General features: G+C 40.8%; 1 protein-coding gene across 9 annotated transcripts in view; it reads right to left on the bottom strand.

The window, feature by feature from the left end:
* Nucleotides 1-17,544, bottom strand: part of tmcc1a (transmembrane and coiled-coil domain family 1a) — a 46,108-nt gene that overhangs the window by 16,373 nt on the left and 12,191 nt on the right. For 2 of the 9 annotated variants that reach the window (XM_040008096.1, XM_040008099.1), the window contains exons 3-4: nucleotides 17,321-17,366; nucleotides 16,015-16,927 (exon numbers count right to left, since the gene is read on the bottom strand). In XM_040008096.1, the coding sequence (XP_039864030.1) occupies nucleotides 16,015-16,536 (522 nt within the window). In that variant the 5' untranslated portion in view covers nucleotides 16,537-16,927; nucleotides 17,321-17,366. Of the gene's footprint in view, nucleotides 1-11,953; nucleotides 12,707-16,014; nucleotides 16,928-17,316; nucleotides 17,367-17,544 lie in introns of those variants that run through there. The other 7 variants (XM_040008102.1, XM_040008108.1, XM_040008097.1 and 4 more) reach the window with 6 other exon arrangements.

The following is a 17,544-nucleotide window of genomic DNA, read 5'->3' as shown; positions in this document are numbered from 1 at the left end:
TTTGACTTGTTGCAATACTTTTTAGGGTACCACTAAGGAGGAGATTAATATGCATATATCAGGTTCACTAAGAGACATCTGGATTGTGCATTGAAGAGCAAAGTTGGAAATGAATGTAAATTAATAAGTTTTATTTAGAGCCAGTACAATTACTCACGTTAAAAAAATAACAAAGAACTGCATTGCAGAGATATAGAAAAGAGGAAAGACCTGCTGAACTGGTGATGTTTAAAGTCAGTAAAGAATAAGCATGCGTTTCCAGTCAATGACACACCTTCAGTCTACTATGATACATCAGTGACTTTCCTACATAGATTGATTTGTGACATCCTCTAACTGGTTTTTAGCCAAAACCAGCAGAGAACTCACCACCACTGTAATAAAGTCATCAACATACATTCATCGGCCACTTTATTAGGTGCAGTATGCCACTGGACCCCCCTCTGCCTTCACATCCCAAAGGCGCTCTATTAAATTGAGCCTACTCAGGTAGGCTGTGTGGTTTATGCTCAACTGGTACTGAAAGTGTGACTAGCAAATATCCCCCATGCAATTACACTGCCACAGCCACCCTGTACCACTGATAAAGGGCAGGATGGATCCATGCTTTCATGTTGTTTACACCAAATTCTAACCTCAACATCTAAATGTCACAGCAGAAATTGAGACCCATCAGACCAGACGCTATTTTTGCAGTCTTCTATTGTCCAATTTTGGTAAGCCTGTATGAACTTAAATTACCATTCTTCTCTATTCTGGTTCTCATTTTGTAGTTCAGCAGGTTATCTCCCTAAAATGCAATGAAGTGCTGCCAAGTGATTAGATATTTTAAGTTAAACAGCAAAATGTATAGGTTTCAAATGCGCTTTCAGAGAATATAATATATAAAAATATTATACTAATGCATTTCTATCTCTAAAACACTTGTGATGGTATAAACCACACCGCCTGTTATGGTGACACTTAAAGCTCAAGTCTGATTAGCTCCGCTGTTACTCTAACTTGGTAAAATGTATCTGTATTGTCCTTTTTTACATTTTTAATCAAAAAATAAAAACATAAGTTTAACAGTAAGGATTTTTCTTTCTCTTAAAAAAAATACTGTTTTGAACTAACAGTGCTGTGAGCTGATGACATCACACACAAAGACACAGAAAACAACTTGTGTGGATGTGTTTACTCAGCCAGCGCACAGGGCCATAATAATGGAAAGTGTCGTTCAGAGGACAGAGCTTAGCGCTGAATTAAAGCCAGGTCTGTGCTCCACAGCCAAAAAAAAGTTCTGGAAAAATCCAGAAGAGACAAAGAAGAGACTGGGTCTGATGTAACTGGACTGTGGTTTGGGAAAGGATAAATTCTCTAAGTTTTATAAACAGAAAGTTATGCAAAGATTAACAATACAATGCAAAACCCTACCAAACCTTAACCTTGAGCTTTTATAACTGGAGCAACAAGTTACATGTATTTGTCCTGAAATTTTGCATCTAACTGCAGAATTAAACAAAAGTTGTTAGTTTTTTATGCAGGGGTAACACCACAGCTCGCTCCATGTGACAGTAAGTTGTGTAGTATGGTCTGGTGGCAGGAGATGAGCAGTTACATAAAGGCAGAAGAGTGAGAGGTTTGTCTGCACAGACTGATGGTAATTCAAGCCTAAAAGAGGAGATAACCATGACTCGGGCCTCTGGCCTTCTTCAACAATACCTTCCCCCATAACAAAAAGCCCTCTTTCCAACTCTGGCTGTCCAGTTCTCACTAGTCTAGGCTCCAGTATAATCAATGGCCCTATTAGCAGTTACATAAACCCCTGAGCACTTTATACACATGGACATTTATAACTGGTGGCATCCAAGAGTGTGAAACATCTTCATAGCCAGCCAATTCCTGGCTTCGACAAGAGCCAAACAGGAAGGAAAAGAAAGAAATGTCCATAACAACAACCCAAACAATTATCTGTTATCATGTCCTGTGCTGAAACTGACAACTGTGAATGCAAAACATTCGACATCTGACAAGTAATCATGTGTTCAGAATGAATTTAAGTATTACCAGATTTTAGATGTGGGTTCAATCAAATCATTAGAAGGGTTTCACGTGTAGATAAATGTATACAGTCGCTTTCCTGAACTACTGATATACTTTACCTTATTTTCACTGGAGCTACTTTTTGCTAAACAAATACTATAAAAATAGTCACAGGCCAGCACACTTGTTCAGGGCCTACTGTAGAGGCCGTGGAAAACTACATATACATGGCATGCCCATTTACCTGCAGTAATGATAGCCTCATAAAGTGGGTGAGGCCGTTACACGGGCTGATATCAGCCTAGTACAGATGTAGCCAATAATATTCGGCTAATATGTAACAAAAAACTGCAGTACAGAACTACACACAATGGTTTCGAAGTCATGTAGACATCATTAATGTCAACACAGCAGCCATACAGTTTCATAAAAGGCTTAAATATCTGTATTGTAACAGCCTCAAAAGGCCTGTATGTTGTAGCACCTGAACCTTTTTGTTGTTCTTTTGGTTTTCCATTAAGTTTCTAAGTCTGAATGTGGATGTGATGCTGTGATATATGTGAGTAATGGATGTGCCAAAGTGTACACAGCAAAGCAGTGTGCGTATACGTGCAGGAAAACATAAGAGTGGGTTCATGGGGAGACACGGTGTTGGTCTATTGGTGGTAGCTGGCATTTATTGGCCCTGCTTCTGTTTATACTCAGTCATCCTGGTTATGCAACGTGGAACAGAAAGGGCACCGACCCAAAACGCAGACTTAGTCTGGCAGGATGCTGCACAATGTTCGGTACCATGGGGCAGTATGTAAGCCCAAACACAGCCAGCCTATTCATAAGCAGGAAGATGAAGAATCCAGAACAAGCAGTCCCAGCTTTTTGGCCCTGGAGGATTATTTAGTCTGGCCTCTTCTCACTTTTTGCCTCTGTGTTAATCTCACTACTCACTTTTAAGCAGACTTATTGGATGGTCTGGCCTCTGGGTACTGTTTCAGAAGTTTTGCAAGCCTCCACTAAGAAGCAGCCGATTTCATAACAGGAAGACAGATAATGAGTAGAGGCACTTGTCTAGTAGGAAGCTCATGTCGTTACAGGGCAGCTAAATCTAATGAAAATCTTCTTCTCTCGTTTCCAGATTAAGACTATCTTGAAAAACAAAGTTTGGTGGCTCTGGGTATCTTGTGTACCGAGACTAATTTCACAACATATGCACGCAATCAAGCAATACGTTTGCGTGCATGTTATGCATGCATTATCCTGAGTCACACACACATAATTTTTGTGACTCAGGAAATACACTGCTTGGGTTTCTTTGGTGAAAATTAAACTTTTTTTTTTTTTTACTTACATGTGCCATTTATTACTTTAATGATGGCCCAGTTCCATTTAAGTGCTTCAATACAACCATAATTTATAACAGCTCTGTCTGCCCCTTTCCTGCTACTCTACCTGATCTCATTAAAGATTGATGCATCGTATTATCTGACATATTCAACATAGGTCTACATTTTAATAAATAATACCTGGTTTAATAAATTAGTTTCTGCTGATATTGAGATCAAGAGATCAAAACATAAAACTATAAGAGAATCTCACAAATTTACACAACCAACTACTCAATGAGTAGTATTGCTTATTATCCACAAGGGGGAGCTAAAGCACAACGATGCTACATGATGTGTGTCGACTGCTGTCCCCTGTGTTAGTGCTTTGTCTGGTATTTCATTTCCTGACAGGTTTCCTGTCAATAAACTCAAGGTTTTGTTGTATTTTTATTGCATTCTTCCGCTATCACTTGTCCTGCTGACAGACGTGCAGGCCTTTGTTGTAGCATAATTCAGCTCTGATTAGTGAGTAACATCAAAGCACACAGATGACTTGTTGGCTGATAATATGAACAGAGATGAAGGAGGGACATGTCATGGAGATGGAAAGTAGAAATAATGTAATTGCCTATATTAATTTACAAGACAGGAGATCTAGAGACGAGATATTGTCAGAAAATTAAAGATGTGTCTATATCAATGAGGGGGGAAAAGGCAACCACAATCAAATTCAATATAAACTCTCTCTTGACACAAAAAACACAACTCATTTCAATGATGTGATGTCCAGTACAGACGGGAGATCTTGTAAGAGGTGGACAGTGAGAAAATGGAGATTCCTGGGATTGCTACAAATTGACACACATGAGAATGAGAGGAATGGCTCTGGTTATTAGTAAAAAGGAAAATATGATGAGATTTCCCGAGAGATTCTGACCAGATTTGAAATGTGTGTGCAAGTGGGTCAGTGGAGCAGAGCTGAGCTCAGCGATAAATAGTTTCATCCATAATTCAACAGAGTCAGGCGAATGATATAGACTGCACAGGGAGTGGCAGGGATGCAGAGCACGACCTCTCTTAGTCTGTTTCTCTGCTCTCCATCTCACAGAATGAGCAATTTCCCTTTGAAAACAATCCGCTGGTCTATCTGAATAAGGAGCAGAAAACTAAAGAAAACACTTCATCAGATAGATGCAGCTAGTTTATTTTGACGACCAAGCTGAAGGAAATCAAATTCAGAGCTAATACTGGCAGCTGGATAAATGAAAGCAAGCAGTGTGCACACTAAAGATGGACTGGGACAGAGGACGGTGTCCGGGGAACAGACATGTAGGTTAAGGTTGACCCAAATATTCTCAGCGAGTGACTGACCAAGTATGTAGCAACCTTGGAACGGCTGAGAAAACAACAAAGACACACATGCGTGCCCACACTAGTGTCACATATACTCACACGAGGCCAAAGAGGAAGGACCAGCTGCAGGACCAAAATAAATACACAAACGATGACCCACGGAGACTTCTTGCTGACATGTGCACATATATGCACGCGACCTCATGCACAGACACCCAATTAAAACATTTTTTTTTTAAAAATATGGTTAAAGTTAAATCATATTATTTTAAGAGGGGGTGGCGGTGTACTCAAGCGACCACATAATTAAACATAAAAATGCAATTCATCTTTGGAAAAGCTCTAATAAAGAGGTCTAACAAAAGCTACTTTCAACTGCGTCTTTTTCACAAGAGACAAAGAGGTCTAGTAACACACAAGATTATGGAAACCTTAAAAATTGCATAAATATATATTTCTGGGGGGGGTTATAGATAAATAACATCATTCAGACACACTTGAAAGTGAACTTGGTTAGCACTGGTTCAGACAGTTGTCTATTAATAGAATAGGCAAAGAAGGCACAGCAGGCTTCTTCCTCATTCAGACCCAGATTAGAAAACTAAGAGGGAACTGAGAGAAAAAAAAAGAACCTCAGAGATTTTCTTCTTTTCTCCAAAAGTCTATCCATCTTTCTGATCAACATCGACCTTTACCCATACACCATTGCATCAGTGTTTCAAACATTCCCCTACCCCAGCTCAACACAGAGGTCTTTCCTGTTTTCTTCCTTTCACACCATAACATCTGGAGGGACGTTTCAACAAGAATTTCACACATAAAATGACTTTTTATTCATTAACTGTTAACCTTTGCTGTGAGCATGAGTGCCAGACTAGTGTTGTGAAAACTAACAGCATGCAGGACCGGAAAAAAGGCGTTGGCCTATATGTACAACTACATGAATATTCAAGAGCTTAATTAAACAGGTTGAGGATATGCTTCAAAGGGAACACAAACAGAGAAGTGTAGAGTTCAAGCACACACAAAGGAAAACACAGAAACACACACACACACACACACAGTGCATATGTATGCACACATTGCATACTAAAGCCTAAGCACGAAATCTACTCTAGAGTTAGACATTTACTGTAAAGAACTCCAGCTGGGGTCTGGTAAATTGCCTAATACAAGTAATTTATTCTAACTGCCAAATTCCAACTTTACATTAAAAGAGAATGAAAACAGGAAATAGTCATAAGCAATAAGCGAACAAGCGATATGATGCCATTCCACATGACAAGAAAGTGCTTATTTACATAGTGTACAACATTAGATTGGAAGATCTGGAAAACTGCACAGGAGTCTAATTTTAGGAAGCACTTCTCTCTCCTCTAGGAAGGTGTTATTGCACTACACAAGCAGATGAGGTGGCTGCGAGATCTGACAGCAAACCTGCAAGCATTCAGCTGAGCAAAGCTGCTGCAAACCTCTTTGAACATCACCCTGTTACCATGGAGACGGGTAACTGGCTACACTGTCTGAGCACTGGACACAGATGAGAGGAAGCCCGAGAGAGCGAGCGCATAAGAAGGACTGCCTCTAAGACATGAAACAAGGAAAACAGTGACAAGGTAAAGGGGGGTGTGGAGATCAAAACAGTGAAGTCAGAAAAGCTGCTGAGGAAGTGTGACACATGAGTAACAAGGAGTGTAGCAGATTCACATGCTTGTTCAGCAAGGAAACTTCGGGTTTAATTTTAGATGCTGGAGGAAACTGCATGAGATTTCCCACAAGTGGAGAAATCTCAGAGTCTGAAAAATAAATAGAGAACTACAGGTAGTTGCATAAAAGGAGAAATCAAATGAATGTAGAACATTTGCCCACACATCCGCAAACGGACACGTGTATTGCATGACTTTGGGCAGTCCAAGATGACAGTTTGAAATTTCTCTAAATATATCTTTGGCTAAATTTGAAATGGTGACCTTACCTCATACTGTGCTGCAAAAATTGGACACAAATTCTTCTCACAATAATCATACTTCATTACTTCTACCAGTAATCTTTACAAAGCATCCACGTGGGATAGGGTATGATATGTCATAACACTTACTGGTTGGCAGGTCATTATAGACTCCAAATTTGCCAAAGTGTCAAGAAGTGGGGGAGACCTTACTGCAATCTCTGGAAACACCAAAACACCAGATGAGTAAATATCTTGCCAAAGAATTACATTTATCAGCCAAGTAAAGCACTGAAAATGTTCTGGTGTCTCGTAGTGGTGAAGAACTTGACTAAATTGGATGCTTATTTGAGCAAACACATCAAATACTTGCACAGACACACAAAAGTCACAGCAAGCAAGTAATACAAGTAATGAGAGAGCTCAAAACAAGATGTGATAAAGAACAGAGCATCCATTGTATTAAATCCACTGTTGATATTAGTGTTTGCTTAGGTGATCAATGATCAGCCACAGTATAGAATTTAAATCAACCACGACAGAAACACATCACTGATGTTTTAGTTGAACTCAATGGTCTCAGAAAAAGTAGACAAGGCAATATTTACACACTTACATGAACAAAAGAGAAGACTTTGTTTTCATAGATAAGCGAAAAAAGAAGAGTGAGAGATGACAGGAATGAAAACTTTCCCCTACAATGCTAGGAGGGGAAAGTTAAGGAAGACAGAAGCATTTGAGAACAAATTTCAGTGTCTGCCCAAAAGTCAACAACATCACAAGCTGCCAACTGATTGCTTTATGCTGCATCCTAATTTCAGTCAACAACCACATAGTCGTGATGGTGCACTGACAGCACACACACAAACACACAGATAGAGCCTGAAAACCAATTTGCTACAGGCTGGTGGTTAGTGAACAGGCTGAGATGAGATCACCTCCAGTGTGTACTAAGAGCACATGCTTCATCATCCCCGTGGCTCTCCCCTGCCTCCACACACACACAAACACACACACACACACACGCGCTCTCTCTCTTTGCTAAAAGTCAATCGAAACTCAGTTGTTTGATTATACACAAGTCTGACTGCCTGCTTCTGTTTCTGTCTTTATGTGACTAAAGGGCAATCTGCTGTGGCAGGGGTTTGTTAAGACTTTACCATTCATTTGCATCAGCACTCTGGGTAAGCGAGACATCATGCTTGTCTTTTGCCGATTTCAAAAAAACTCAATGTCACTAAAATAGTTCTAGGATGAGCTGTTCTGTCCTGATGCAAAGGTCAAAAACGCTTTCATCAACACACAGCCAATAGCCTGAGGAAGTGAGAGACGATGGGAGTGCAGTGATGGGGATGTTAAAGTAGCAGGGACAGAACAAGCCTCGGGGGACCAGGTGAAGTTTGGTTCCTTCCACCGACACTTCTCCCCTCTGCTTTTCTCTTAAACACTGCCACAGCAACACACAAAAATCAAACCCTTCTTTAACAAGTCATTGCTTTTAACAAACACTTTCTAAAAAGCAGTCCTATTAGGGGCAGCTGTTAAAATTACCAATCATAAATGCATAATTGAAGTGTGAAAGCGAGTAGCTGCTATGGATTTTTCAATTAGTTTAATTTTGATGACTACTTTTGATTTAAGAAGCTAATTAACAGAAAACAAATAATTGTTAGACTTGTTTTAGCAGTAATAAAATGTTTGAAAAAAAGACATAGGAGTTTAATTTGAATTTTTAAACACTTACAAATTTCAGGTGCACTAAATGAAAGGTTCAAAAGAAAGACAGCACAGAAAGAGTAAAAGACGTATATGACCACAAACAGAGAGATCCACATATAGATGAAAATCTGTCACTTCCTCTATTCAATCAGTGCATTTGCGACTTCCTTGAATAGGCTGAATGTGACCCGGGAGCCCAAATGAAGCTATTACATAAACATCTATTCTTTGCCAGACATCATTAACAACCTGACCACAGAAAACACACTGAAACTGGCTACAACACTCAGTGTTTTAAAAAATGGAATCTTTAGGAGATCAGGAATAAAAACACTGTTTAAAAACTTAAAAGATTTAAAAAGCCAATAATTATTCACCCTCAGATTTTAGCACATGTGGCCTATAGACTACAGAAGGACCAGATTCTCCACAAAGAAAAGAATGAACTCTTTCATTATTAAAAGAGGAGTAATGGAGACTTTTTGGATCTCCAACCCACCCTCAGGTCTGTTATTTTGTGACGCTAAGTTGGGGCGATCGTGGCTCAAGAGTTGGGAGTTCGCCTTGTAATCGGAAGGTTGCCGGTTCGAGCCCCGGCTTGGACAGTCTTGGTCGTTGTGTCCTTGGGCAAGACACTTCACCCGTTGCCTACTGGTGGTGGTCAGAGGGCCCGGTGGCGCCAGTGTCCGGCAGCCTCGCCTCTGTCAGTGCGCCCCAGGGTGGCTGTGGCTACAATGTAGCTTGCCATCACCAGTGTGTGAATGTGTGTGTGTGAATGGGTGGATGACTGGATATGTAAAGCGCTTTGGGGTCCTTAGGGACTAGTAAAGCGCTATATAAATACAGGCCATTTACCATTTACCATAAGTTGCAGACAGTTCAGTTCGCACCAGTCCCCAGAGCTGCCCACCACCCTAAGATACAGCAGTTGGTGGGCAGGTATTGCAACACATCCTCCAACCAATGCATCCAAAAACTATAGAGTCATCAGACATCTAGATGGATTCATCATGTACCACGTATCTCCCATATTAGGATTCCTACACTGGCTGCTAGTCAGAGACCAATTTGTCTCTTATCATATTGAAGAAGCTATATATACTAGATACTCAACAACAAAAGAAGCTCAGAGCAAGAGCAGCTATCTCTAAACTATATCTCAGGAGAGTAAAAAAAAAAAAAGAAATAGCAAAACCTCATGCTAAAACGTGCCTGCATTTCACAGTGTTTGAATGGAAAAGGTGATACTGGTAAATTTAATGAGAGACAATGACACTATCAATACATAAAGAATCACTGTTGGGGCGTTTTAGTCTGGAGCTGATTACATGACTCAATCAATGACAACTTGATTAGTAGAAAGAGCAACCTGTGCTTCAGAGATGCTACATTCCCCGGGTGCATCCATCTTTTTAGAGAAAGATTCATACAACATGATTATGAAGGCTAACATGACTCAAAGCGTTGTAACAATTAAATAAAGCCAGGAAAATCAAGGACACTGGACCTTAACCCCACTGAATATTTATCTGAGCACATGGGGACAGTGCTGCAGAGATTAGCAAAGGTCTGGTGGTCTGGCTGGGTTCAAATCCACCAGCCAGCTGGGCTGTTCTGTGTGGAGTTTCCATGTACTCCCTGTTCCCGGTTCTCTCTGGATACTCCGGATTCCTACCATAGCCTAAAGACATGTATGTTAAGTAAACTGGTGTAATTGTCTATCTGTGTGTGTTGGCCCTATGATATAGTGGTGATCTGACCAGGGTGTACCCCACCTTTCACCCCGTGACAGCTGGGATAGGCTTCAGCCCCCCAGCGACCTTCAAGTGGCTAAAATGGATGGATAGGATGAGACTGAGAAAGACAGACAAGACAACACTGTCATATCATGTTAGGAAAACATTTATCAACAAGCTCACAGTGTCCCTGCCAGCTTGAGAAAATGTTGTCACTAAGGCAAAAGAGCTGCATGATAATTACGACGGGATCAAAATTTTTGTATTAAATTCAAAACAAATGTAAAATATACTCAATTTAATATAATAAGCTAATTTAAACCATTTAATAACTAAATAACTTACCAAAAAAAAGTACATCCTATCTTACGATACAGCTATAACAAAACACACATTTGAGTGCATTTTCAGTTTGAATCAGCAAATTATAAAACTGTGCAGATTTGGGGCTTTTCTACAGAGCACAGCATGCCAAAATAAAAAGATAAACAACAGAAGACAAAGGATGAACAGGAACACAGGTGTGCATGTGGAGATGTGGCTTAAGGGAAAGAGAAGGGGTCACCTACCCGACCTCTTTCCTTTACAGTATTTCCCGACAGCCCACTTTTGGATGGGATGCGGATAGTGAGCATTCGCAGACAGGCCCTGGAGGAGATTATGATCTCCCAAGACAAAGACTGCTTCATCCCTCTCAGATACAAAACTCTTAGTGTGAGAGAAGTAGCCTTAAGGTTTGGCTGGTGTTTTTATTTCTTCTCAGTAGCTCATATCACACCAGAGTCTACTCGGCTGTCCCTCACCATCTCCTGTCCAAAATGAGTCAGCCTTCCTGAAGCTGAGCATTTCGCACCTTGTAGCCTCTCACGTTCTATATCTTTTTACTCCTACTCTATCACTTTGTCTCTCTTTGAATAGGATGTAGACCAGATTATACTCTATCACTCTGGGTTCTAGTATTTCTAAAAGTGACACCGTGCATCTGTCTGCCCGGAGCATTTGCGCATGTACACACTGACATTTCTTAGCACATGAGCATCTGACAGCCTTATAACATGGTGTTAAGAACAAATAGTATGGGTGTAATCAGTCAATCAATTAATCAGCAGTTAATTGTAATTATAGCTCACAGGCTGAGCACCACCTGCAGAACAGCAGGCTTTTAACGGACCTGCTGCTGATTCCCAACACAAGCCTTCTACTCAGTTTAACAGCACTGGCATCAGGGGAGAGATACATTAAACCCATAGTCAGTTTTAGAGCACAGCCAACAGAGTGTTATTGTAAGTGAGTCATAAATACTCCCTAATAAGCAATAATCAAACACAACATTTACCAATAATTACGTCCCTCTGTAACGGCGCCAGTCGACTTCATGCTACCAATCTCACCACTGGAGAATGAGTTACTGTTTAACAAGAGCGAAGATAAAGTGCAAACACTGATCACTGATCACACTGATGACTGAATTGCTTAACAGGGAATGAAGGATCAAAAGAAAATCAGTTTACTGTAAAGACTGCTGGTATCAAAGAAGTGAGCAAACAATGCTTTATACTTAATCATGAACTGCCTCTGCACATGATAACAGAGTCAGTTTGTTCATTTTGACTGCTCTTCTGAACAAAACTCAAAGAATCCCCAGTTTCTGGCATATTATCAAATAGCAGGAAGATAAAGAAAGGAAGAGAGATGGAAAAATGGTAATGCATGACACAAGTATTACAGAGATAATACAAGGCTGGCAGCAAAAATGTAATACAAACCGGGCTTCAGCTGTAAATGGATCTGTAGCATGGAGACAGGAAGACATGTGGTTTTAGTGACAAGCCAAGTGTGTTTAAGCTTACCTTGGAGTACTGTCTACGAAGACTGAAGCGCTGCACCATCCTGACTGCCTGAGTGACGGACCCACAGCTGGATCCCCTGTTCTACTCCTTCTGCTGATATCCTACCAAAGTACACACCGCCTCACATAGTACACTCCACACTCACGCCAAAGGCACACATGCTACCATCCTCTCCAAAGATCCATGTGCACACACATTTGTAGTCCACACCGCTCTAGTCATCTACTATGCAAACACAAGTGGGGAGGGGGGTAAAAAAAAAGGGAGGGAGAGCAAAAGGAGATAATAACAGCTCAGCCGTGTTGCCCTCTACTCATATTCACAGTGATCCCCTGAGCAACTCTCTTTCTCTCACAAGATACAGTCACTCAGACAAAATACTCACACCACATGGCTGTCTATACACAAAGGATTTTAAATAAATACACACACACACACACACACACTCAGAGAATCTGGAACGCAGATGAAATGAGGTCTTACGTTCACACATGCACACAACCCTCCACATCCTCTTCTGAACACAGGAGTGATTCACACACAGCTCTCACTCATCTAGGACAAGGCAAGGTTGCCTCCTGCTTCCTGTCAGTAGGCTGAAGGGTGGGGTGAAGCGAAGGTGGTGGCAGAGGATGAGAGGAAGGAGGGGGAGATTGGAGAGGAGGAGGAGGAGAAGGAGGAGGGACCAGCTGACTATCTGTATTAACTCTCTCCAGGGACAGAGGAGGGGGACAGGGAGGGAAAGACAGAGGAATAATGAGGGGCGGGGGGCGGGGGGGGGGGGATGTTCAGAAAGGGAGAAAGCAAGAAAGAAAAAAGAAGTGCGACGATCAATGAAGAAAATTGATCGTTCACCGAACATCCATCATTCTTGATGCAACACTCAACCTCCACTAGCAGCAGACCTCACACACCTCCAAGGTCAACCACGCTGTTACTATGACAACCTAAGCAGGGCGTAGTCCCAAGAAAGCAAGTTTCAGGGTAACCACGGCGACCGCTCGATAACCTTAATTGCATTGCTGTGTTGCAGTGTGGAGACATGACTATGATGGTAGTTAAGAGAAGAGCCAGACAGGTTATAACCTCTGCCAAGGTCAAGCAGCAGAACTCAGAAAGGTTGATGGTCGTCCATCATAGCAGCAAGACTAATGGAGCACAGATGACTGGCTCTCAGCCTTGCTCTGTCACTCAAGGAGAGGTCATTCATGCAGGAATGAAGTATACTTGGTTTTACAGATGAAGAAAGAGGAGAGGGCTTTACTAAATTTAGCTCACACATTATAGCCTGCTGCTTAATGTGGATATCAAGGCCCACTGGTCTAGACTTACTCCCCACCACTGGCTTAAAAGCCAGATAGCCAGACGTCCTTCTGTCTATGACACATTGATGCTTTTTCTTGGCATGGCTTACTTCATTAACCAAAAGGATCAGTCTGGTCTACAACAAACATGAGCTCATAAAGCAAACACTCCCAACACATGAACCAAGCCCAGTGCTGCTCACAGCAGGAAGGCTGATCTAACAGCGCCCTCTAGTGGTAATGAGAAACAACTGGAGTCAGGAACACCAAAGGTGGTTAAAGTCAGAACTTAAGGTCAACTTTTACAAGCAAATTAGGAAGATAAAAGCACTTCCATTAAGAAACGGCAGCTAAATGGCTGAAAACAAGCAAATAAAGGAAAAGAAAAATGAATATCAATGGCTTACACATTGTGGGGTCTGCAGTTTTTTGTTTCTTTTTGCACCACAAAAAAGCAACAAAACAAAGCAATGAGCAATGTCAGTGTAATTAACATACAAGTTAGGGGATGAGATTTCGTGGTCATTGAACATTTTTGTGGAATAGAAAAGTGAAAAAGATTTAAGTTTAAGAAACAGACGCTGCAGAAATGTCACACCAGTCTACCCTTAATGATCCAGTTACAGAGCAATCAAAATATTGCAAATCTATTACACAAGTTTTACTTAATAGGTGAATTTTGAAGCTGGTAACTACTGAATTGCAGCAATTATTGGTCTTCATTTCCTCATGCAATCCTCAAAAAAGCCACACCTTACAGTACTTTTGTGAATGAACTTAAAGACAGCACAGTAATAAGGTTGGAAAGTGATTTAACGTTTGTTTATTGCTTAGCAATCCAGGTGGCAACCTAATGAAGTTATTTAAGACAGAAAGTAGAAAGCTGTCTTGACCTTTTGTCATGTACATTCAGTGAAAAGGAATAACAAAGTCTAGTAGTCTTTATTCCTATAGGTTTATCTGAAATTATTATATTGCTGTAAAACAAAGAGGCAAACAGGTCATAAAATAGTCCCATTTTAGAGGATACTTCTGCATCACATAAAATTACTTTCAGATAAACTTTAGGAAAGTATTTATACAAAGAACAAAGGCTGGATTATGACCTTTATTACTTTAAATGGATGCATGATAGAAAAGGGTTTTTTATAATTAAATTAAAACAATCTACACCTCTAGTTGTGTTCATATGGGCATGTGTCTATTGTTAATCCTGAGCCTATATTTCAACACTGACTACACCAGCGGTGGAGAACCTGCTTTTCTGGAGCTCATGCAGCTCTTTTGTCCATCTCTTGTGGCTCACTTTGGTTTTGATTTTTTTAACTGAGAAATATGAACATGGAAATTAATTGGATTTTTTTTTTCAACATTTGAACTTTTATTCATCATTTAAGTGACTGCAAAAATGTGCGGCCAATACAAGGATTTTAAAGAAACACTTAATATGTCTGTGGCCTGATTGTCTTATTCTTTTAACTTTGATGACCCTCAATTGTCATGGCTGTCATAGATTTATATACAATTAAATGACTTCAGCAACCTCAAGTCAGTTTACATATGAACTCCAAACAATACGTGGACAGATTAATTTGCTTTCATTGCCTCTGTGTTGGCTTACTGGAGTGCTTGCTCTGTGGCTGGAATTTAGTCAAAATTAAAACTGGACGTGGCTTTTTTTTCTTATCAAAGATGGACTGAAGGGGAGACCCATATGGAAAAGAAATAGTAAAAACTTATATGATTTACTCATGAAAGTGGCCACTTTCTCATTACTTTCATATATTGTTTTAGCAAGTATCCAAAACATACAAGTTTCATTTATATAATTTTTCAAGGGATCTTATATCTGTTTTCACTCTTGTATGCTTTTCATACAAGTTTCACACAAGACAGATACAAACTTTATAAGATTTATATGTATCTTTTCCATATGGGGAGATATAGCAATTTTATCCAATTTTGGCCCAAAATTAAATTTTATTCTAAGTTTGTGTATAGATACTCCCACTCTACATGATCAAATGCTCCACATCCAGGGAGAGGACAAACTCAGAGGTCTCAGTGGGAGGAGAATATAGTACATCGAATAAACAATGGATATTAAAATACGAGTGGTAGGATTCAAAGTGGCCATAATATCTTTATAGTCACTCTTCTTTAAAGGTTGTCTCTTGGCTAAAAAATACATGATATTGTTCAGTTTTGTTGGTAATAAATAAGTAAACCTTTTTTGATGCTTTAGACATGCAACACAACATATGTTATTATATTATTAAATTAAAAATGCATGCATGCAACAGCCCACTGCAGAGTGATCACATGTGGTAAAAGATTTTAATTATTTATTCCTATTACTGAGTTTGATGGGCTAATTTATATTTAATAGGCTGCCACCTTTATTATAATATGTCAAAAGTTGCTCAAAATGTCTCTCTTGATAGTAAAGTTAGCCAGACCTTGGAGTACACCGTTCTATATACACTCTACATGTGTGTGCATGCCTTGATTAATAGCTCAATTTTACTAGAACAAAAGTCAGCATTGGGAAAATCCAACAGCAGTAATGACACAGAGCAGGCCCATCTCAGAGCGTTCACTGTTGAACAGCAGGAAAATTTACATTAGCAGCAAAATGAACCTCAGCTTTTGTTTGACAGTTCACTGACAAATGAGGTCTGACACTACTGAATAGAAAAACAGAGGCACATCGATAAACTTGTGTAGTGATTATGATTAATGGCTCCTGTCACCCACCCTGTCTGTTTCTTCTGTGGACTGGTAACCTGATGACAGCAATGCATCGCCACTGGAATATCCTGGGGCAGGGCTGCTGGGTGTGGTATCGGTGGTGGAGGAGGAGCGTGGGCGGCTAATATGCTGCTGCGGATCATGGGTGTAGCGGCGTTGCGGGGCTTGAGGGCTACCTTTCAGAAGAGGATCACGATCTCCACTCCCAGATCCCGACCCAGAACCCTTACTTCGCCGGCTCTGCAGGCTGGTCCCACGCCTCATCATGCCTGCAGCGGCTGAGCCCTGGCCAGCTGCAGAAGGAACCATAGGAGCAGAGAAGATGTCAGAGTCAGGACAACAAGACCCTGAGGCATCCTCGGGGGCACAAGGGGAAGTGCCACATGCTGACACCACAGAGGAAGATGAGGAGGATGATGAGGAAGTGATGGTGGAGCGAGAGAGGGAGAGACGTTTACGCTGCTGTTGGAACAGCTGCTTCAAACCCTGGCCAAGAACCCCCATGCTCGCCCTGGCGTTTTGGCTCATCTTAATCAAGGAAGGGTGATCTGACTCGGAAAAGGCCCTCTTCAAACCTGAGCCTTGTGACTCCCCTTGTCACAGAACCTGAACTGGGTCCCACCCCCTCTGGCTCCATTTGACTTTTGTCTCCCTGCTGCATATTGTCCTGCTGACTCTTCATGAATAGCAGGGAGAATCTGTCCAATCAAACAACCTGCGAATGCCTCCCTTCCTCTCTGTCAGGCATGCAGATTGTCAGAGTAGATCACTGACTGAGGGGGAGAAGACTAGAAAACAGCAGAGGACAGTGGAAGTGGTGATTGGACTGTGATGGGAGGGTTGGATCAGCTCATTGGCGGTCAGAGGGATCCAAAAGGGAGCATGCATCTTTGACTCAGGAACAAGTGGTCATTCTGGTCTAACACAGAGAAAGGAGATGGATTATGAGTGGATGAAAAGTTACCTAGATCCAGGTGCAAACCCTAACTTTCACATACACAACATTTGCATCTTAACATTTTTGTTCCAGTGTTTGATAATAATTGATATTATTTCAATGTCAATATGTCATTATCAATTATTGGGTAGGAATAAAGTAAATTAAGCTGGATCTTGGTAAACTAGCACAATTAAAATAACACAAAAGAGGCAAAAAGATGAAAAATATAGACTAAATAAGTGTGCATGTTAAGATTATAAACAGCCTGGATGGGATGCAATCAGAATAGTAAAAAGGGAGGAGATGAAAAGAGGAGTGAGAGAAGGGGAAAAAAGATGATGACTGACATCAGAAGAAGAAAAACCCACCTACCATCAGCCAAACTGTCATTCTAATGTGACTCACTCGTCTGGGTTACCTAAGAGGAAGATGGACAGATGGAAAAAGACCAAAGATTGAATCATTTTTAAGATTCAGAACTTCAATCATCAGTCGTTGACCTTATAAGAAATATCAGCACCGCTTCCTGATTCCAATCCGCTACCGTGAATATGTACGCTCCACTGAACAGAAGACACAAACACATGCAAACATAC

The sequence above is a fragment of the Simochromis diagramma genome, unplaced genomic scaffold (assembly GCF_900408965.1).
Source record: "Simochromis diagramma unplaced genomic scaffold, fSimDia1.1 OVJJ01000545.1, whole genome shotgun sequence".
Classification (NCBI taxonomy): Eukaryota; Metazoa; Chordata; class Actinopteri; order Cichliformes; family Cichlidae; genus Simochromis; species Simochromis diagramma.
Note: the sequence above shows the minus strand (reverse complement) of the source record. Positions and strands in the feature narration are given on the sequence as shown.